This window comes from Prinia subflava, chromosome Z (assembly GCF_021018805.1).
Source record: "Prinia subflava isolate CZ2003 ecotype Zambia chromosome Z, Cam_Psub_1.2, whole genome shotgun sequence".
Classification (NCBI taxonomy): Eukaryota; Metazoa; Chordata; class Aves; order Passeriformes; family Cisticolidae; genus Prinia; species Prinia subflava.
The window spans coordinates 32,288,791-32,312,748 of record NC_086283.1 but is presented as its reverse complement, the minus strand read 5'-3'; the positions used below and the strand labels follow the sequence as shown (position 1 = coordinate 32,312,748).

Sequence of the window (23,958 nt, the reverse complement as noted above, 5' to 3'; positions counted from 1 at the left end):
TTTTGGATTTTGACTATTTGCCACCTTGATGTTGAAAGTTTACCATCCTGATCTAGCAATATTTGGCATGTACTTTTGGAAGCAACCCAATGCTTTGCTCTGGAAGACAGCTTCAACTCATGTCACCAGGAGCACATAACCACAATCCTGTAAGATGAAGTATTCACTTGAATGCAGGAACTTTTCCAGGGTTGTGAAGCATCTCTTGATTAATACTGCAGTTGTTACCTCCTTCACTGACTCCCCTTGGGTGTTATCAATACCTGCTACAGCTGCTATGAACATATAAGGATCTTTCAGATGCATGTAGTGCCTACATACTGTTGGTACAGAACAGCAGGTTTGCAAAATTACCAAACCCAAATGTTCTGAAAGATTAAATCAGCTTTCTCTTCCCCTTCTCATCACTAAGGTTGATTAAAGTGGCACAAAAACATAGAACAAATAAATACTGACTTCTGATGTTGGAGTATTTAGGGTCATACAGTTTTGCATTCTCCCTTCTGTAGTTCTGTAACCAAAAGTCATTAAATTATAAATTATCTGAGATTGTTTTGTATTTAAATATAACCAAGAACTGGAGCTCTAGGGAAATCATCTTAGGAAAGCTGTGATAAAATCTGAAGAGCTGGCACCACCATGATTATAACATCTTCACTGCTTATCTATACTGAATTTAAAAAAAGATTAAAAGGCTGCTGTATTCTGAGACACAAAAAATGTGAGGGACTCCAAACGTGTAGCATGTACCAAAAGTAACATAAAATAAAACTATAACTAAAATGGATTTTTTGTACAAGTGTTGAGTGGGGCTTGCCTGTGCCAGTCAGTCACAGAGATGGTTTGGTGTCACTGTGGCACAGATCCCTCGCTGGGGTACTAATGGGAAGAGCCCTGCCTTTGGGCAACAGCCTGGAGGTGCTGCAGGACTGCAGAGCTGTTCCTCCTCACCTTTCTTCCCCAAGGTCAGCAAGGAGCTTCACACAGTAGGATGATTCTGGAGGCTGAATGTAATAAGTGTTCTTCATGTACGTTTATTTTTTTTTACTATTAGTGGACTGGTATGTGATCATGATGGCCAAAGAAGGAGGCTGCCTTCCTGTGTTTTTTGACTGCAGGACTGGGCCCTGTCTTTTCAATGGTGTGACTGTTTCCCTTTTGTTTATCTTGCTAAGTGTGTTTAAAAGGAGAGGGCACATAGACTGCTTCTTTATTTCCTTTATCCCTCTGGTAATATTTCAAATCCATGGTTTTCCACAGTCATCAGGAACTTCTCACTTACATTAATCAGTGCACAAACAAGTTCAAAAGAAAAAGGCAGAAGGGTATCTTTTCAGCCTGGTGAAACAGCTGAAGTTATGACAGAGATGAATCTTGTTTTATACATAGCACTCCATCAAAATTTTAATTTTTTTTGGCACAGCTTTTTGGCTTGCTTTAAATAGCAATTTTCTGATGTGCTGTGCAAATTACGGGAATGCAATGAGGATCATTACTCAGTCTTTACAATAGTTAGAGGAAATTTAAGTGTCAGACAGTCTGGCTCATGCTCCTTATCGTGTAAGTACAAGCCAAAAACCAAGACATTTCAGAAAAAGCTCATGGGCTACACAAAACTATTTCATTCTCTAGGAAGTGCATATATACAAAGATACTTCCCCCATTAAGAAAAGACATTTTAATACCTGCATTTTCTTAATATTTGGTAGCACAGAAAGTGCTGGCTCAAACACAGCTGCCAAGGTCTGCAGTAATCTAGACAAGGGCAGAGCAAGCCATGGCTGAAACTTTTATCACATTCTGACTGTGGTGTATTTTGGCCACTGCAGTTCCTCTCTCATAGTTCTGCCAAGCTCTGCTCTGCAAAAATCACAGCTATGTGCAGCAATGAGTCCAACTGGCAGGGATGTGACCCTCACAAGCTGATTATACTTCATGTCTCTCAAGACTTGGAGTAAGGCTTGGCTACAACTGATTTAAAGGTTGTAATGCCAGTGCACCTGGGCAGTGTTGGACAGTCCCCTGTTGGTTTTTGTACCTCAGGAATCCACCTGTTCAATGGATTTGTTCAATGACGTACAGCAGCTAAACTAAGTGACCAGAGCACAAAAATGTGCTATGATGTGTGATGTGACTGCCAGCTTTTTAAAGGTAGACAAATGGCTCTGAAAGGCTTCAAGGGAAGGGCAACTAGCCTTAAGCTCTTCAGGGTCCTACAGCTCAGGTCCTTGATATAATGTCAGAGAGAAAGAATGAGAGAAGACGTGCCTCTTCTAGACTTTGACACTCAGATGTAATGGGAGATGGTGTCATCCTGCTCAGCAGCAAGTGCTTTATTTCAATGTGCCCACTCTGGGCCAGAAAACATGGGGATGAACTGTAGTGCAGAACCTGGCATATGCTGAGAAAAGATGTGAACAGTGCAAGCCACATGGGGAGCAGACTTGCAGCTGCTCACTAGCAGAAAGGGTGAAGGTTAATTGCAATTACATAAAGCAAATCTTTCCCCTCAGCCACTCATGTCACATAGTCTGGCTGCAAAAAAGAAGCCTTAAAGAAGGAGCAGAAGCTATGTCTGAAATGGCCTCCCAACTTTTTCTCACTGTCCTGACTACCCTCAGCTGAGTTTGTGTCTCAGGAGCAGCCAGAAAGAGGAGGCTGGAAAACAAAATTATAAGCAGAATGTAATTGGAAGAGATACTAGCTTAGGCCAGATATAAGAGGGCAGGCTGTACTCCCTGCTACTCTTGTAGTAGTTTCACCTTCGCCAGTTTTAACTTTTCCTGTTTTGTTCTCAGGCGCCAGTCTTAAAGCACAGAACTCAATATACAGCACAGACAGAACAAACAATTTGGGATACATGCATCATAAAGTCACCTAGGACATTCTACCCCATATCCCTATATCATCAACTTTACTACCAAAACTAAATAAATTCTAATTCTACACACATATACTTTAAACATGCATATACATATATACAGTATACAGCCTTATACAGACAATGGCAGTGACATTCAGCAAACAATGATATGTACACATGGTTCTCACTCAATAACCAGATCTTTCTGAGGTACACATCATGTTGTTCTATTTTTTCCATATTATTGGCCATGTGCAACTTGGTTTCTGAGTAAAGACAATCCCACAGATGGGTTTGTCTGTATTCGAGGCAGATTTGATTTAAATTGTCTTTTTAAACAAACTTCTCACATGTACTATTGGGACTTTATTTTTGTTTACTGTAGGAGCTCAGACTGCTCCAGAGTACAAGAAAACAGAGATCAGATTTTAACATATCTTAACCTCCAGTGAGAAAAACCTTAGACAAATTAGATGTTCAAGCCAAAAAAAGAACAAATAAGGAAAGTCCTGTTGAAAAATGCTGAGGCTGGACAAAGTGAAGCTTGACTTTCCAGGTTCATCTTGCCTGAACTAACACTTGCCTTGGCAGAAAAGTCTAAATATTTAGCAGCTTCAATTCTGAATGCTTCATTTTTCATTTCTCCACTTACACATACCTCTAAATGACCATCAAAAAGTTCTTCATGAACCCCTGACTTCTGGGCTCCCACCCACATCCTATTCTAATGTTCTATCTCCTATCAAGCTCCTTGTGTGGCTGTTCACCAGTGCTGCAACCTCCAGCTCTATTTTTTCTAACAGAGGCATCTGAAGAAGAATCCAGCTCTTCTTACTCACTGTAGCTTCAATACAACCCTCTGTCCTCCCTGCAATTCATGTTCAAGCTCTCTTCCTCCACCCTAGATCTATGTAAAATCAGTCACTGCAGCTGCTTGTTGACTCTGTGGAAACTCTTGCTATTTGAGGCATTTAAAATGACACTGATTTGAAAAAAAAGACCAAATCACTACCACAACACAAATCAACAAAACTCCCCTTTGGATTTGTAGAAGAGGAGCTGAAAAGACATTGGGAAGAGACACATGAGAAGCCAGTGGGTAGAAATGAGAATCAGGAAGTAGAAGGCTTTACTAAATAAACATCACAAAACCCTTAAGTAAAGTGACAAAAGAAACAATACACTGAAGGGTTCATGAGACATCAGAAGCTGAGCTCTTCAGTAACATATAATCATGCTTTCTGCCAAGGATATTTATTTAGGCACTCCTCTCCGTCCCAGTCAATTATCTGAATTTGTCACTCTCAACCTAACTTGCTTGGAAAATGTTAATATTTCACATGCACGCTCATACTTGCCTGACCCCTTTCCCAACCCATTTTTTAAGGAAGAATAGAGTTTCATTGGAGAGTGTCCCTGGAAGGACTCAGGGCTCTATGGGAATGCTGATCCTCAGCCCATCTCTGAATATTCTGCTGTAAGAATCCTGTGCATCCAATAAAGCCATACATTTATAGCTGTGTGACTCAGACTCTGCTAAACCACCCTTCATCATTACATCTTAAAGGGTGACTTGAAAGAGACCTGTATCATTAATCCATTTTACAACATAAGAGATGGGGGTTGCAGGGGAATTTATTGTCCTGTTGCCGTGGCATCAGGAACAGAATTAACATCAAGCTTCTGAGCGCTCATAACCTCATCCTAAGATTGGCTTTGATCTTCCACTGAAGACCCCACAAACCTCACTACTCCAGGGATCTACTACCTCCTGAGTTTGCCTGTGTATGCCCTGCCTGTGTTCTTCCCAGACGTAAGAAGGAAGACACGCAATCTGACCATCCCCGAAGAAATTTAGTTCCCAGTGCAGAAGTAGTCTGGAGGCTCAAGACTCCTCCTGACAGATGCACAGGGTATCTTCCTTCCTCACTGCTTTCACAACCACCAGTTTTCATGGAGGCAGCTGCCAACTCAGAGCCTGGCATCAAAGAAAACAGTAAGAGTTGATTCGTCCCCAGTGACCTGTTCCGCTGTTCTTCGGCGATAACATCTACAGTAATTCAAGCTGCTGCAGCAATTTAGGTTTGGGACAATACCCCCCAAATACAGCTTGAGTCCTATGGAAAGACAGCCAGTTAATAACAGAACGTGCACTCTTTCACAGTGAACTCCAGATGCAAGGAAGAGTGATGGACAAAGTCAGGTAAGCTGTCTCATGCAGCTCCTCAGGGAATTGACATCAGAGCTCTGGGGTATATCTATCCTATTACAATAAAATCAATGTGTGTATAAATCTTGTAAACCTTTATTTGCCAAACTAAAGTCTTAATTTGCTGAAATAAAGACTAATTTAAATATTTAGCTGCCCACTGTGAAGTGTCACCATACTTTAGATTAAATTGTCAAAAGAAAGCAATCTGCACCATTTGTTAAAGGCAAATTATGCGCATCTGAAGTAAAGGCACTGGTAACAAGCTGATGAAGCATGCTGAATTTCTAGATAGCTGAACTAAAAGGGGGCTACTTGCATTTTATCAGGGCTTTGCAGGTAGACAATCATGTGGATTAGAAACCTATTATAATGAAATGCAACACAATATATACCACAGTCACCCCATCAGACTGGGTCAGGGAGGTCTGAATCCCTGTTCCTGGGGGTATGACAGCAGCTGTACATAAAAAGACTAAAACCTTGACTGAAACCATTCATTACAATATTTCATAATCTCTGTTTGCAATGCAAAGGATTAAGTAGAACACAGAAGCAAATGCAAACTGGAACAACGTTAATAAAGCGGTGGATGTGAAATTACAAGACAGAATGAATAAAGACACAAAAGGCTGCATATGCTCAAGTTGGGAGACAGGGAGAAGAGGCAGAAGCCCAGGAAACAGCCACCCTTACTAATGACTTTCCCAAAGGTTCAGCACCTAAACATCAAGTTTTGGCATCAGAAATTGATGATGGAACTGCTGGGAAGGGTAGGGAGAGGAGGGAGGAAAGAGGATGTGCCTAAAGTAATGTAGTGCAGCAGCAATATTAGAAAAAAACTGTTCTGAGGCAATTGCACACCACTAGTTTGACCTCAAAATCTTATTTAAAAAGTCTGTGAAAGCATAAAAGATAAAGAGGAAGATGGAGCAAATTGCAGCATACATTAAAGTCTGTAAAAGTTTCCAAGCGCAGCCAGCTTTTTTCATTGATAAAATGGTTTGCTAAATATAGGGAACATAGCAGGTTTTACCAATCTAGGCTGTGATATGGAACTTGATATACACTGCAGCAAGGTGAGAGGCAGTCTTTTGCCACAAAAGCAGATGTCTATCAGCATGAAGGATTCCTATCTGGGCCAGGAAACAAGGAGAAATTGTGGTTCTGCTTCAGGTAGACAAAGAATCAGGGAGAGATTTAATACAAAGCTCAACATTCAGAGTCAAGACTGAACTCAGAAGGAAAGGCTCTTAGAAACAGATGTGTGCTGAGACCTTGAGGAAAACAAGGAGGAAACAAGGAGAGAGCAGAGTAAACAAGACAGGAAAAAAACAGAAAAGAAACATGGGGATTTGTTAGCATTCCAGAAAAGCTGTAGTTTGTTTTGCTCCACTTTCAAAGTGCAAAAAAGTCCTTAATGCTGTATACGTGAAGGAAAAGAAAGAGCAGAAAAGCTAAAATCTAGTAACCAAACCCAAAAGATTCAATGGAGATTGTATTACAAGGGTCCTTGTCTTTCACAGAACCAAACGACAACTTGAAGTTTTCCTTTTTGCATGTCTTTCCTTGCAAAATATAAATTAATGTTCAGCAAAGTATCTACAGCTTTCTGCTTGTTTTGTGGAACGCAAATTTAGGCTACAATTCTTAAAATCCCATCATTTCCCAGCAACTTCCATTATGGAGTTAGGGGGCGAGAAAAAGCCTTTTTGCCCACCTAAAATTTGGAACCCACAACTCTGAAAGTTGTTCATGATGTGCCTTGCAGGGTCAGACAGTAGTGTTCATTTTCCCTGACACATAAGGACCTAGACATATTGCCAGATTTTTCTCATCCTTTCAAGTAATATAAACTGTAATGCCTTATAAGGCAATTTTCCAAGGAGTTAAGTAACTACTTTTTGTAGGTACTCATTAAGACTTGCTCAAATATCTGAGTACCAAAATTAAATTGGCAGCAAACTTTTTTGCCATAAGCCAGACTGCTTGCTACGGAAGAGAATATACTTGCACGAGAACGTAGTTAATCAGCTCTGTAACTTTTGGCCCTGAGGTTTATCAAGAGAAGGCACACACAGAGAAATCCATGTACAAGCAGCCTGGTTGTTTTTGCACAGCCAAGAACCTGGGAAGCTTCATTTTAGAGTAGGCAGCTGTATGGAGCTAACTTCCCTGGATCATCCAGACACAGAGTACAGCTGCTCAGTCCATGCCAAATTTTCAAAACACAGGTGGAAATGCAGAATGTAAATCATGCAATTATCTTCAGTTCCTTTCATAAATTATTTCATCCAACAAATTCTACTTCTTGTTTCACTGCAAAGGCAGGGAAATGGTTTCAGAAGAAAACAAGCACTCAGTGTAATTTAAGACAAGGCAAATACTTCAAACCTTTTCTAACAAAATTAACTTCATTTTTCTCAGGAAAACACAGCTGCAAAGCCAAGATTCATTTCCCTACCATGGTTTATTGTCCTTCTACTGAGAGTCTACTATATCATTGCTACCCCTGTCTTTTCCACCAGACAAGAAACAAAAGCATGAATGTTAAAGAATAAAGCTAACTGTAAGAAAACACACTGAGCAGGTACTTAGCCTCCATGATCTAAGGACTTCTAGTGCTGATCTCTCAGGCAAGTGTTTGATTGGGACTTTGCAACATGCCAAATGTGCTGGAATAGCCAAAAATCCTTGAGTGGCCCAGTGGACACTGGTACCTCTTAAAGGCAGTTTGCTGTCCATCAATATATCCTGGAAGTTACGTGAAATTCAAGGGTGTTTTACTTTTCACTGCATTTGTGTCTTTTTGTTCCCATCAGCAGCACGCGGACCAGGCCTGAGGTACAAAACACAGGTCATTTGCTTCCACCTCCATGGTGGCAAAGGCACATATCATTCTCTACCTTCCACGCATAAAGCAGGAGGCACAGAGGGAGCTGAAGGAGAAGGAAAACCACAGTTCTTCCTCCTTGCAGCATATATTTGCTGATGATGAATATGCTAGTACAGGGTAAGACCTTCAACTCTTTGCTCTGAAGAAGTATCCCTGCCTGCAGCCAGGTGTGCTCCATGGAAGCAATGCAGTACTTGCCACAGCCACAGCAGACATTCTCATTCCAGGTAAAGCTCAGAAATTCAGCAGTGACAAGGAGGAAGCACCCCAGAAACTTTCAGCTTTTTTCTCCCCATTGCTTGTTCTAAGTCAGACCATGAATTGGTTCTCAGCTCTCTGAGAGCCAGTGTGTGAGGGTGCTTCACTTCTGAGAGTGCACAAGGAGGGCAGTGCTGTGACGTTCTGTGGGCAAAGCCCCTCTTGGCCAGTGGGGAGACATCTGAGGAGCCACTGGCCCATGCCATCAGCCAGACCTCCCATCCCATGCACAAACTTGGGACTCATCAACAGTGTGAAGAAGGTAAAGCAGTTTGCAAGCACCATATAAAGCAACCTCCAAATGATTTAATGACAGAACTTCATTTCTCAGCAATGAACTCAATGAAAGCTCTAAGAAAAACCAAATACAATGAAAATTATAATACTATTTTGAAGTGAGCTCTGGGCTTTTTTACACTGTGCTCAGCTGAACATTATGGCAGAGCTATGCATGTTAAAATTAGAGCTGAAAAGAAAAATGCCAAATAGATGAGCTGGTGAGGACAAATTTGTAACTACAATGGGTAGCTCACATAAACTAGCAATGATGGATTTATTCATATAAGAATTTGATTGGTATAACCTTTCTTTACGGGTCTCAAAAAAGCATTAAGTTCAGCAGAATATGATCTAAACAAGGTCCAGGCAGCATGATATAACAAATTTTGAAAGTTACCTTGGAAATCCTGAGGGGACTATCCCTCTAAGGTGGAAGATGCCTGCAAAGATTTCACAGCTTAATTAATTTTGTGATGTACTTTGTCAGGGTGTTTCATCCTGGTTTGGTGCAAGCAGTGTCTGAGCTTGCAGTGCACAGGATGCTTACCTATAAAACGTATTATTCTTCGAAGCAGTGGGTTCAGGTAACAGCACTCTCCAGTCAAAATAGTTTTCTCTTGAATAATGAGAGTTTGTCGGGTTGACTTTATGAAATACATGGATACCTCACCAATAAAAATCTGCCAAGGAAAGGGAGATAAACAGAAGGTTAAAAATTACATGAACAAACATTAAAACATGGGTGACTAGTTCCACCCCACAGACACTACTACACAGCCGTGTGTTTTGGGGATACTGCACTAGCACTGAGGGGCTCAGCATGACTGACACAAACCCAGCTCCCACCCCGGAGAGGGATCATTCCTGCACTGAGTGGTGCAGAGACCCAGAGACCCAGAGAAGCTGACTTCACTTGTTGGGTGTATTGTGGTGGTGCATCTCTCCCCCCTCCCCTGGTTGCACTATGAACTGCAAAATGCTCATTAAACCTTGGCCTTGATGAGCTGCATCGGGACTAAGCCCCTGTTGAATGCATCAAAAACACTGTTCCCAGGAACTCTGCTGTCTGACGAGCACCTGTTTTTTCATGAACAGCCTTGGAAACTTATTTTTCTTGTCTGTCAAGTGAAATAATATTTTTGTTGCTGAGCTTTCCGAAAAAGCTACCAACTTGAATTGTGCCCAGGATGGAAGATTACCATAACTAAAGCCAGCTCTCTTGTGGCCCTCTAAACAATGGTTCAAAGTGAGATCCTTTTTGAGCTCTCAATTCCCAGAAGATAAGGGGGTAATGTGTATGTCTGAAACACTGATAGCTCCTGGATGGCCATGGAGCCAACCAAGGACTGTTGGCAGTAACAGAAACGTTGGTAATAACCAAGGATTGTTGTTATTAAAATACTGTGACAAAGAAAAATATGTGATAAATAATGTGGGATAATTTGCATTTATAATGTATGTATAATATAAATCAAGTTGTGTCCTTTGAAATAAATGGTAAAATCATAGGAGACTGGGGTAGATGGAATTGGAGAACGACCTTTGCAGGGAACTGGGGAATGACCAAATTTACAAGAGAAAAGGAGAGGAGGTCCGAGGAAGATTGGTCCTCTCTGGAGATGGGATTGCAAATGACCCATTACCACTGAAATGGACCTTGCTCCGCCATCAGGGACACACACCTCAATAAGCGATTCCTAGAAGTCATATCTAATATTCATCTCCCCACAGAAGAACTATTCAACTGACCTAACGACAAGGATGAATCTCCATGAATATGAAGGAAAACTGATTCAACCAACCGGAACAGCGAGCATAAATCTCCATGAATATGAAGGAAAACTGAAGGGACAAAGAAAGCATGAAGTAATTCTCTGTCCCGCCAAAGAAACTGTAAAAACTGGACTCACAGAACCGAAAGCGTGAACCGGGGGAGCTACAGCGTGATAGAGGCCATAGCTAGGTTCACCCAGTGCTAATCCCAGGACTCGACACTGATTCTTTGATTGTTGGCTTACCTGTAATTCTGTTCATTGATTTTTCTAAAATTAATAAAATCATTTATTAATTTGGAATTGGCTTGGCATTTATTACAATTATTTGACTAAATGTTCTATTATCAAAAATGAAGTCTTCACAGCACCACTAATCATGATGTTAGCTGTATGTAGTACATATGTATTATGTATTACATATTTTTGTATGGTCTGAACATTCATGCTTTCTATAAATGTAATAGCTGCTTCCCATAGGAGTAGGATCATTATTTCTTAAGCACTTAGAAGTAATTTGCACTGAGGCCTATCTACCCTCACTAAAGCTGGACAGAATTTAATTACAGGCTTTAGAGGCAATGACAGTCCACACACAGCGGGAACTTCTGACAATATCACCTATCGTGTTCTGTCAGCAGGCTTTAGAAAGATAAACTGTGACTCTTTTAGAAATACAGGATTTGTTATTAAGTCTTTACAATAAAATAATCAAAAAAAAAGCCTGAATTGGAAGAAATTATTAATTTAATACATTATTACAGGACATACACAAGAGAAATCCATAGTGTTAGGGAACAGTCATAGAAATACATAACAGAGGTGTTTGTGTACGTACACATAGGGTGGCACAGACACCTGGAATTAGTATAAATGTCAGGGAAGTCACCTTAGTTCATTCTGACTGCTGGAATGGTGTGTTGTTTCAAGGGCAACAATTCATCCTTATTAAGTCAGATGAGCATCCTTACTGAGTATTGACATTCAAGCCAAGTATGCTCAACCTCTTTATAATTCTACCCACTGATGGCAAGAGATGTTGAGCTGTAAAATGCATGTCAATAATGGCATCTGGAGGGGAGCTGATGTATGGAGCTGCACTGAAATATTGCCTTTATCCCATTTCACTCCATCTGCTCTTAACAGAATTGGCAAGCAGTTCGATAAGCTTAGCTCACTAACAACAGGGCTGGGAATTAAGAAAAAGACCATTTATACTAAAGTAGTTTGAAAGTGGCACAGTTTCAAACCATTTATCATTTGAATTATTATAAAGTTCAGAAGTTTGAATTACTGCTTTGGCTCTCTGCCTGCCTGGGGCTGTACCTACACACTGAGAGACCATTCACACCCTGAGGGTATTCTACTCTCTGAACACAGGAGCTACTCACTTCAAAATATCCTAAAGTTTTCAAATACCAGAGACTTAAGTATAAAACATTCTAATAGTCCTCCTGTAACAATATACCCATCTTTAAAGCTCCTTTATATTAGAAGCTAACGGCGTATTTTCCTGCTTTAAAATTCTCACCTTTGTTTCTATAAATCTAGCTGTCTGGCATACTCCTAGCAACTCCCACGTGAAGAGATTGGTTACACTTAGATTTAGGAGTAAATTTTGCCAGGCTGTAAGTCTGTTCAATTCCATTCCATTGGTTTAAGCGGGATTATTCCAGATTTCCTATACATAAGAGCTCAAATTTTGATTTTTAAAAATGAATACTGCCTTCTGTTTAATGCAGAGTTTAGGTATATGGCAATAAAGCTGTGTTTGTGTGGTGACACAAAGTGATTCTTTGTAGTATGTAGATTATATGTAGGATTCATATAACTAGACCATTCTTGTCATGTCATCTCTGGCACTGAATTTAGTTGCTGTAATTTGTTTTCTTAGATGGTTAATATGGGCTGTCTAGAAAGTCAGCCTTGCTGTTTCTTAAAAATTCAATGTGCAATTGGACACCTGATTCTGAAAGCTAATCTGTCTATATGCAGCTGAATGTGGTCTGAATAGTTCTCAAAGAACTTGTTTGGTTTTTTCCACCAGGCATTTCTGAAATCAAGTAACTCCACTGATCCTCATAATTTAAACCCTGATGATGCTGCATGAGCAGGGTCCACATCTAGCCAAGTAGTCCAGAATCAATCACTGGCACTACTGAGTACCTCAGCTCCTGACAAAACAGAATCAGCACTCCAGGAATGGTTACAAATCAGTTCTATAGCTGATATCTAAATATAGACTCTATCCAAATATGGGTGGAAAAAGAAAAGAGCAAGCAAACTGTGTTTATTTCCATTTGGGAAGACAATGCATGGTTAATGAATTTCTGTATCATACTGGCTTTATTAGACAGTAGAACTGTCAGAAAAATTGCACTGGTTTGAAAGCACAAGTGATCTGCAGTCTGGCACGGTGCAGGTAATAGGCAGTGCCCTGAATGTGTTTTTATTCTTGGTTTCCTGAACTCAATAGCGATAGCAGGTCTTCTACCCTGAGGACATATTGCTTGAGAACTCTTGCTCACATTCTGTTTCCTATTACTAGCAGGTAAAAATACAAGGATGACCCAAAGCCCCAGTATGAATTAGAGTACCTACTCAGCAGTCACTTTTCCTCTGCTGATTTCAACCTCTTCAGTGAGAAAATTTCTTCAATTTTCCCTGCCTTCCCATTACTGGCTGTGTCACGAAATACTTGTCCCTCAATATTCAGCTCTCAAAGCCCTCTGCTGCACATGCTTTACTTATTTCCTGGCTCATCCTGACCCAGCCGATAAAATTATCTGTCCATTTTCCTCTTCAACAGTCTTTTATCCATGATAGTCCTGCAGCTGACATTTTCAGACAGTGAAATGTCTTCTTTCAAGTTCTCAGCACAGCATTAGCCCCTGACACTATCTGCACTCCTGTGCACATTACTGACAGTTCATAAATTTAATTATCAATTTAATCAACAAAGTAAAGCAACTATTGCTTTTAAAGGGACATGGGTTTTTTTTTTTCTTATACCACTTTCTGATAAAGTCACACAAAGGATCATTTGTACAACTTTGTTTAAAAAACAATTTTTTTAAAAAAAATAAACATCAAGAAGACCTGTTTCTGTGAGGATAAACTAAAGTAGTATCCAGGAACGTGTCTGTAGTACAACCAAGAGGAGGCTGCCGAATAGTGGCATCCTAGAGCTGCCCTTATGTGGTAATTTTGCAGTGGGATAAGGGTGGGGAGCCGACTCGAAGAATTGTTTAGAAAAAAAAAAAGTTTAGAAGAGTAATTATTAATGATGCTGACAGCCACGGATGGGCCCAGATTTTTAACCCCCTTTGTTCCTTTTTATCAGATTTTCTCATTCAGGACATTGGCCTTGTGTAGCAGGAACAGGATAACTTAGATCATAAGGCAGAGCTATCCACAGCTGGGCCTCAGACCAGGCCTCAGGCCAGGGCCTAGTAGGCCTAGTACGTCCAGCATACGTAGTACCAGATAAGGTTATCTGTTACTGGGAATGTGTTACGGTAGGGGTGCTACTAGCATGGAACAGTTACTGGGAAGACACGGTGGCTACCTTAAACTGCAATAGCTTACATACTTCTGTATGTCCACTGCCTATCACAGTGCACCTGCTAAATGTAAACGACTCACTCTGTATATAACCCGCCATCTGGGTGAATAAACCGGAGTACGTGCTTAAAACCATACTGGTTGGTCTCACGTCTCTCTAGCCCCCGGTCTTTCTAGAGCTCGGCTTCAATTGGTGCCCGAATACAGAAACTGAGCCCTGGATAAATACTGAAATATAAAGCTTAGATGCTGGAATATAAGGCTTAGATGCTGAAATATATGGCTTAGATGCTGTGAGATATAAGGCTTAAATACTGAAGACCTCGTTTGATTTAGGATGTGTGTGTATCGCTTGCGGACTCCAGTCCTGAATACCCGGGGCAGATCGGGGAGCGTCTGTCAATTGGATTGTTTAGAAGGGCTACAGTGCCACCCACTGTCAGCAGAGAGAAGGTAAGAGCGATAGACGCAGATGGATTCATTCATGGACCGGGACTTCTTGGCTGCCGTGCAGCTTTTAGCATCCATTGTCTCGAAAAGAGGCGAAAAAATCAAAGAGTCTGATATAAATCGGGTAGCCCTATGAGTTCAGAAAGAACGAAAGCTAAATCAGCCATCGTTTCTTTGCAGTGAAGCAGGATGGAAAGAGAAAGGCAGATTGTTAAGGGACGTTGTAGTTTTACCAGGAAAAAGAGCAAAGATTCGTTCAGAGTTAGGTGTAATTTGGAAAAAAGCGATAAATACTTTGCAAATATTCACTGCAAACTGTAAAACTGCAATTTTAGCCATAGAAAAGACGTTTCCCTGTCTTTCTGGTTCAAAAACGTCCCTCTCCGAGCCAAAAGAGATGAAAAAGCTGCCTAAAATAATGAGGCTCTTTGGTCTGCATTCCATGCATTCCACGCATTCCGAGAGTGAGAATGCAGCTCCGCTTTGCCCCTCTCTTTGTTCGTCTCTGGCCGGCTACACAGGCACAGGGCAGGAAATGCTCTCTCCAGCTCCCAAGCAGAATGAAGACAACCAGGAAGTGGCTCAGCTGCCAGACCTGGGAGGCGGTGCGAAAGATGAGATGGCAGGCGGGGCCGAAGGCGGAACAAGGAGGGCACAAGTGATGCAGCAAGGAGGCGGATCTCAGGGCGGCAGCAGCGGAGCGACCGGCAGTGTTCCTGGCCGAGCCTTGTTTTCATCTGTCCCGCTCAAAAATATAACAAGCAAGATGTCTACTAATAAGAATGCCAGTACACCATCAGCTCGATTAAAGGCTCCTGCGCCCCTGCAGTCTGCCAATCAACTGCACTAGCCGACAGACTGGGCTCTGACATCTCCTTACCCCCTTCTCCAGTGAGTGCAGAGCCTGTCAGTGTCGTCTTTGAAGACAAGCAAGCATCTTAACTTGACCTTATGTCGTGCCATTACCCAGGAAGCTTTCAGGGTTGCTAAACAGAGATAGTCAAAACATACAACATGCGGACATTGCAAGAAAACAACAGAAAAAGAAGTAGTCATCTGTCCCTCTATTGTAAACGCATCTATCATTGTGTGAGAAATACAATGTGAAAAAGATACATCCTACCATGAAAAAGATAAAGTAAAAAAATGAAATAGAAATGAGTTTTTAGCTAGAGTTATTAACTCTGTGTAAGGATGAGTTGTTTCTACATTTTGATGTTGTTAAAATTGATTTTTGTGTGATTTAATTTGAGTTTAAGGTAATTATTGTTAAACATATAGTTTTAAGGCTTGTTTTTAAGATTTGGGCCCTGATAAGTTTAAGCCTATATTTAAGTGTTAAGGAGTTTAATTAGTTATGAACTTTTAGTGAGTTACCACACGTATAGATTTTATAAGGTTAATGAGAGTTGTAGATTTTTGTTGAGACTTACTTATGTTAGATTTAAGAGTTAGTTGATTTAAAGAGTGCTTTATAATTTGTAAAAGGTATAGTTGTTTAACTTGTAAAGTTTAGTTATTAAAAAAAAAAGGAAACTAGATTTAAAATTACATAGAAAATAGTCATTAGTGCCCTACTAGCTACATTTGAGTAAGTGGTGCTGAGAGGGCTCTAGCTGACAACTCCAGCTGGAGTAGTCCCTTGCTTTACTGCTACGTCTTCTAGTAGTCGTTTTTGAGAATGACTCAGAGCTGAACAAAGCCTCATCTCAGAACTCTCAGCGTTGTTGTCCTGCCTAGAGAGGTGGGTGCAGCTGGCAGAAGCCAGCCCCTGGCACATCTGTTTGTGCAGAGAGGCTGTGCTACTGCTCTTGGGTTTGGTCTTCTGTGCTGGGAGAGAGAGATGAGGGAAGGCTGTCTTGCACATTAATTTTCACTGCTTTTTCACTCCTGAAGTGGGGGAGTGAATGGCCTGAGAGAATCTGTTTTTATGACCCCTCCTTGGCAGGTTGAGGCAGTGACCAGTAGGTCATTTCTCAAGGAGTTTGTGCTGGCTTAGTCCTAGGAGAGCATGTCCTGTGCTGCAGCGATGGGGAAGCACAGTAGTGTGCCCAGGGGATGAGTTTCAGAGCCTGAGGGCTGTGGTGGTATGTTTTGTTCAGTGATAGCACTAGTGAGAGAGCTGAGAGCCGTGATGTCCCCATGCCTGACAGAATGGGACAAGGGTAGGGAGCTTTAGCCAGTGGGACTTTTCAGTCAGTGTAGATTTTGAGGGGGTCAAGATATGTTATGATAGAGGTAACTTGAATTCAGGGCCATGACGGCCCAGCCTTCTGCTGAGCAAAGTCATGTGGCACAAATTCTCTCAAGCTGAGTGACCTTCTCCCAGGTTCTCCAAATAGCAAATCTTCCCAGCTTCGACCACAGCCTGTGAGTTGAGAATAATGTTTCCTGAAACAGCTAAGTAATCTACAGGCTGAAATTGTACTAGTAAAGTCCATGTTTGTCAGCCACATAAGAGCTTTTGGAAACATGATTCACGGCATTTTGTACTACCCAAAACTCAAGAGACAGTTGGCAGAGCCAGCAATCTTCCTGGGCAGGAGGATGCTTGTAACAAAAAAAACCCAAAAAAACACAACAACAACAACAAAAAAAACAAACACTGGAAAAAGCAGTTGTAACTGAAATGATAATAACAGAACATTGATAAAGATGATTTAAAACGATGCAAATTGTTAGATCATTGATTGTATTGTTAGTTGTGAGTTGTCCTAGTGTATGAGAGTTTTAAAAGATAAGAGTTTTAAAATATAATTCGATGACATGTTAAGTATATAAATTAGTAGCATTTGTAAATTGATATTCTAGTTGAGTTTTTATGTTGTGTTATTTGTCTATAGGGTTTTCTGACAAGCATTTGTCATTTTAAATGATTTTATTTATTTTTTTAGTCATTTAAATATTTCATAAATGTTGTTAACAGATATGGTTGTATTATTAAGTGCAAGTCAGAATTTTTTCTTAAGTGTCATGTTAAGTATATAGTTTGTCTCTTTTGTAATCTTGTATGTTTTATGCAATGTTTTAGCATGTCCTTTTGAAGCTTCATTTGATTCTTTTAACTGTGTTACACATTTCGCTTGAAATGAGATTTGGGGCTTGTTTTGGTACCTCGTGTGTGAGTCGAGACATTGCATTTCAGTTTGTTAAAGCTTTAAGTGTTTTTCAGAAGGTCTTGGAGAGAGATACCTGAAGCATCATTGATGATTTTTCCATCAGGTGTTGATCCTGTGATTGTTCCAATTGGTACTCAACTGTTTTCAAGAAAAGTTCCAGACAGGACGAGTTCCCAAGTGATCTGACCAATTTTTCATCTTAAATTTTAAGTGTCTCTTTTATGTAATGATATTATGACAGTTTGTTGTATTTTAGGCATTTTGTGTTTATTGTTTTTAGAGATTGTTTTTAAAAGATATACTAAAGAACATCACTCCAACTTAAAGTTTGAGTTCTGGCCAAACTCTAATTTTAACTTGGACGGATGTTGTTTGTTAACGAAGCCCAGAGGTTTCTGCTCCAAAAATGATATGCAAGTTATCTTAACTTGACAATTTGATCAGATCAGAATGACAGCTGAATCAGTTTGAAATGAAGCTTGTTATCCTTGCCCGGGAAAAAGATATCAAGGTTCACTAAAGAAAAGCAATTCAGCAGTTTGCAGTCTCTGGGGTGATAGCAGAAATAAGTTGATAATTGCTTATCACTTTCATTAGTATGTAGAACTTCGATTCTATTCCCTTGCCTCTGAGAATGCTAATTTACATACCAGGTCTGTTTTAGTTTCTTTTCTGCGAGCTGTAGACTCAATGAGATACTAACGAAAGCTACCAACCAGACAGCGAGACAGCAACAGAGACGCATCATTGCAGCTGCGTTGACGGAAGTAACCTTGGCTACCCAGTGACAACAGAGAAGTACACGCAGAAGAAGAAGAGACAGCAGATGATTTGAAACTTTAATCTAGAACCTGTGTATGAATGAAGAGCAAGGACTGAATATAATGTGCTTTCATCTTTTTGCTTTTAGCAGCTAAGATCTTAGGGTTTTTCTTGGGTAACTCAAGTAGTGCTTTGCTTATAATAGTGTATGTTAAAGCAGCCAACCATGTCACAGACCCAGTTTGGATAGCTCTAAAGAAAAAGGGGGAATTTGTAGCAGGAACAGGATAACTTAGATCATAAGGCAGAGCTATCCACAGCTGGGCCTCAGACCAGGCCTCAGGCCAGGGCCTAGTAGGCCTAGTACGTCCAGCATACGTAGTACCAGATAAGGTTATCTGTTACTGGGAATGTGTTACGGTAGGGGTGCTACTAGCATGGAACAGTTACTGGGAAGACACGGTGGCTACCTTAAACTGCAATAGCTTACATACTTCTGTATGTCCACTGCCTATCACAGTGCACCTGCTAAATGTAAACGACTCACTCTGTATATAACCCGCCATCTGGGTGAATAAACCGGAGTACATGCTTAAAACCATACTGGTTGGTCTCACGTCTCTCTAGCCCCCGGTCTTTCTAGAGCTCGGCTTCAGCCTTGTACCTCTGTTCAAATGCTGTAGCAAAGCTGAGGACTGCATTCCTTCTTCACTCCCTGTCCGTGCTTTTGCTTACTTCTCCAGCAGCCAAAATATTTCTCTTTATACATATTTGTCCAAACTCCTGTGCATGTAGAGTGCCAAAATCCAGTTCCTCCTGTGCTACAGTCCTGCTGCCCCAGTCTTCTCTTCCCTGTCTTCTTCTCTTTGAAAACCCACTACAGATTCACTGCAACTCAAGCTGCTTACCTCACTTCTCCAGTGGGATCTGCCCTGACTGTCCCAATGCTGTGGGCAGAGGCTGCACTTCATGTTGGAAAATATCCCAATTATATATTTTTTAAAATTTTATAACTTTAGTTAGTTTTCACAGGATCACAGAATGAACTAGTTTGGAAAAGATCTTTGATATCAAGTCCAACATATGTTTGCCTTTGCCCCAGGGGAAGGGAATCAGAGTTCCTTTCCAGGGAATTGTTCCATCACGTGAAGGCCTGATTATCTTAACATCTCAACAGACTGAGAGCAGAAGAAAAGATATACAAAAGGTAACAGCCATCAGTGGCCATAAGGGGCCTTAATAGACTATCAATTCTAAACAACAAACCCATAGTGGGGAAAAAAGAGAGAAGAATGAGGGCCTAATTAGCATCAGAGGTGAAGATACCTGCAAGCAATAGGAAATCAAATACGAAGAATTAATTAACTTGGAAGCAATGAACATGAAACCAATTAATATCTATGGATATTGACTGTATAAAATTTGCCAAAAATCTGGTAAAATATGTGTGTCATGGAATGATTTTCTCTGCACACCTGGGCTACATGAGGATTAAATGACTTCTGTTGAACATCCTGGCCAGAACAACATCGTGGCAAGAAATAAAGTAATGCCTTGATTCTCTAAAAATGTTGTTGGAGAGGGTTTTTTTCCTGCAGCTTTGGTGGCACTCACAGCCCTCCTGCTTCTCCTTCACTCACTCAGTCAGTCACTAAGTCAGTCAGTCACTAAGTCAGTCAGTCAGTCAGTCAGTCAGTCAGTCAGTCAGTCACTCACTCACTCACTCACTCACTCACTCACTCACCCACCCACTCACTCACTCACTCACTCACTCACTCACTCACTCACTCACTCACTCACTCACTCACTCACTCCCTCACTCACTCACTCACTCACGGCAAACATGAAAACACCATTTTAGTATTTTTTCACACTTCAAATGAACACTGGGGTTGTGTGGAACTTTCCACCATTTTAATTTCAGCTGCAATTCCACACAGAAAAAGAAAGAGGAACACCAGCCAAGGTGCATGGAAGATGTAATAAATGTAGTGGGTTAATTCATGGTTTTTGGGGATAATAACATAATAAAATCACAGTTTGGTAAAATATAAAATAAATTGTAACTTAAATTCCAGCCAGCCATGGAATTAGAATTCCTAGGCAGCACCACCCAGTAACTACTATTCAGGGGGATACAATAAGGTGCCTGGAACTGGAGATGAGGAGATTGGCATCTGAAAGAAGGACACATTAAGATAAGAAATCAGTTCTCCTCCCATGGGCAGCAGAGTCATTAGAGTACCATCATCGCCCAGATGCCCAGAGAAGAACGCCCTTCCATTCATAAACTTCAGTTTCCATTCACCCACAGGAAGCCCAAAATTGACATCTCCAAGTACCAGAGGAAAATCTTTTCAGCGACCTGAGATGACCATGAATTTGAATAACCAGTCCTGGGAACAAAGAGACTATGGGGAAATCTAGCACCAGGGGCAAAATAAAGTGTATAAAACTGAGCCCCAAACAAGGCAAATTTGTGAACTTTGGGGCGATGGCAGTGCGCTAGAGGCTGCGTCCCAGTTCACTCTTGACGATTCCCCAGGCCAATCGTCACCGTAACTCCGCTGGGGGTTTTTACCGAAATTCTGTAATTTGATCTTTTAATAAACTAAATTATATTTTAATTTGACTTGTGGATTGGCATTTATAACAGAAGAGATGTAGGATGTACCACTGTGCTCACAGTTTGGGACTGCCTCAAGTCTGTCTCTCTGAGAAAGTGACTTCCTTCCGCTGCTTTTCATGACAAAGTACAAGTGATGTCATTTCCTATCACAGCAAGACAATGGAGTTACTATATTAGGGAAAATGTGAAGTGTAGACATGATCTGTGTTTCCTAGTGTGATATATGATGTGAAATAATTCATGTTTGTATTCTGTGGTATAAAACAATTCACATTTTATAAAATGTATGGCAAAAATCACTCAGGCTTGGAAATAAAAATTGTTCAGGAATGGTAAACACCCTTGCCAGGAACTCAGGCAAGGACTAAAATTTGCAATAGAAAGAAGGGTGGCTCTGAGAAGAGATGGGCCCTCTCCAGAGATTGATCTGACAACAACCCAGAGATTAACGCTCGATATGGATCTAGCCTCCATCATCCGGGGTGTGCATCCCAATACATGGTTCCCAGAAATTGAAGCAAGTATTCATTTCTCCTGGGAGACCTATTCAACCCACAGCAATGAGGAAATGACTACATGAAAATGAAAAGAAACTGGAGGCTATGAAGAAGTATGAGGCAATACCCTCATACTTCTGGCAATATCCAGCTGAAAAACTGTATATAAACTGGCTCTGCAGAGACTGAATTTGTGAACAGTAGAGCTCTGGTGTGATGGAGGTTGAAGCTAAAGTTCACCCAGTGCTGATCTCGGGCTCGGCACTGATTTTTGCTTGTGGCTTTTTCGAAATTCTATATTGTAAATTATTAATACAATTCTTTATTAATTTAATTGGCTATGCATTTATAACCTAGGTATTAAATTCATGTTATACTGATTTCTGCAAGCTTTCAAGTCCTTCCACTTTTTTACTCTGACAGCACCCTTGTGACACAGTCAGTTCTTTTTAACACTACTTTCTACACTGAAACCCCACCCAGGGACATGCTATAACACACAAAAATCTCTACATCAGACAAAACTGAACTTAGATCTTAGGACATCACTGCTCTCAGTTCTGAACAGATTTAGGAAGCCATATGACATTTCCCAAATGCTATGCAAGGATGTGTGTGGCTGCATTTTTAATGTCACAAATAGAATCAAATTAATCAAGTCTCCAGCATTTGAATAGACGCCAAGGGGAGATGGGGATATGAGGAAGACGCTACCTGTGAGACAAGCTGCATGCAGAGTGATCAAAAACAGAGAATAGCAGCAGATGAAGGTTAATCAGCCAGTTTCAGCATGACTCCACACACTCTCCCTGGCAGAAGCAGGACTCACCAAAAGGTGATCTTTGCACAATGTTCCAGAGGGTGTTTCATCAACACTGGCTTGAGCTGGGCCAAAAGCAATTCTGCCCTTTTAACACTGTGGTGTCTCTGAAGTTTGTATCAGAATAGCTGCAATCAGGAAAGGGATATTCTTCAGGCCCTACATGGGAGCTCATGTCTTCAAGGATGGAGATCCCACAGCCTCCACTTCAGTGTTTGCCTACCCTCACTGTTAAAGTTTTCCTAATTTTTTAATCCATTTCATTTTTGAAGCTGGAGTCCCTTGCAAGGTTTTCTCTTGTGATCTGAACAGTCTGTTTCCCTCTTCTCCACAGTCCCTACTAAGAACATGGCTTCTACTGACTTTCACTTAGTGCTGTGATGTCCTTAATTCATTAGATCACCCTCACAGTTAGTCTTAGCCCCTGAGGAATACTGATCTGCCATCCTATCTGCTACCCTCAGGACCCAGTATTGACACTATGTAGCCGAGACACTCCATGGTCAAACACAGGTGGCAAACACTTAGCAACATTTATATTGAGAAAAGGCATCTTCAAAGGCAAGGGGTGGCTGAGTTCTGCCTTGACACCCTCCTCAGGCAGGGCCCTGACCCAAGCCTGCCTAGGTGGGCAGAGGTTTTCCCTGATAAGATCACTATCATTGATGCTCCTGAGGATGAGGGACAGCTGAGAGCTCCCTCAGACACTCTTGTCTTGGCCATCACACCCTGAACAGGTGTCCTCAGCCCCCAGGAATCAATACTGTATTTTGCAAAACTATACAAGGCAATGAAACACTATCTTCAGCTGAATGTTGCAATGCCAGCTCACTTTTAATTTTCCAAGGATACAAACTCAATGGGTTAAATCTTAATTCAATTATTCACCTCGTTCTATTTTGGGAGTGGGTGGTTGTTGTTGTTTCATGAAAACAATAGCAAAGAACAGTTGTAAGTACTTTTCCACACCAAGAAAATGGCTTTGTTGTGTTTTTTTTTATTTCAAGTCAAAAAGATTGAAATCCACAATTTATATTCTAGCCTGCTCAAACCCAAAAACTGTCAGTATTCTGCTCAAAAACCTAATACACTGTGGTAAAACTGTCTAAAAGAATTATACTGAAGTTCTAATGAAGAGAACACACATTTTCCACACCCCTGCATTGTTCCTCACAAACTGGCATGTGGCTGGCACCACCATAAGGTCCTGGAGACACTGTTAACAGAAGTGCCTGTTTACCTCACTCCATTGTATCCCAGCTCCTCATTCACCACTTTATGACCTGAGCCCCAGAAGGAAAGAACTTTGAGAACAGTGCCCTTGAAGCTTTCTGCCATTGTTCCATATTCATTTCAGTGAGCTGGCTCTGTTCCTAAGCCTCTCTGCTTCTCTCAGGTGGATAGATTAATCACATTGGATGAAACAGAGCAGGCAGCAGTGCTGAGCTTTGGAAGGATTGTTTAGTACCAGCTGGGGAATTGTCTGCTTTGCAGTAACCTTGTAACAGGGAAAGCTAGTGTTCAGGGACACTGATGAATGTGGTGGAGTCATCCCAGAATATTTTTAGGGAAATGTTTCAAAAACAACAAATAAAACTGCATAAAACCAGCCTAGTCACATTTATTTTGCCACTGAAAGTGCAGGGAAATGCAGATACAATGGTACCAACTTACAGCTGCACTTCTGCGAAGTGCTCTCAGAAATAAAACGCATGCATTCATTTTCCCCATGCCCACAGTAGCCAAATGACAGAGACACAAAGATATTCCATTGAGTTCATAAAGGTGTTTCCTTTTGGCTTGCAAGCACCTCATAGCTGTGCTGAAATCATGGCTTTGA

General features: G+C 41.0%; 1 protein-coding gene across 5 annotated transcripts in view; it reads right to left on the bottom strand.

The window, feature by feature from the left end:
* PLPPR1 (phospholipid phosphatase related 1) overlaps positions 1-23,958 on the bottom strand; it is a 144,385-nt gene that overhangs the window by 11,020 nt on the left and 109,407 nt on the right. For all 5 annotated transcript variants that reach the window (XM_063423300.1, XM_063423297.1, XM_063423296.1 and 2 more), the window contains one exon: positions 9,053-9,185. In XM_063423300.1, the coding sequence (XP_063279370.1) occupies positions 9,053-9,185 (133 nt within the window). The remainder of the gene's footprint in view (positions 1-9,052; positions 9,186-23,958) is intronic.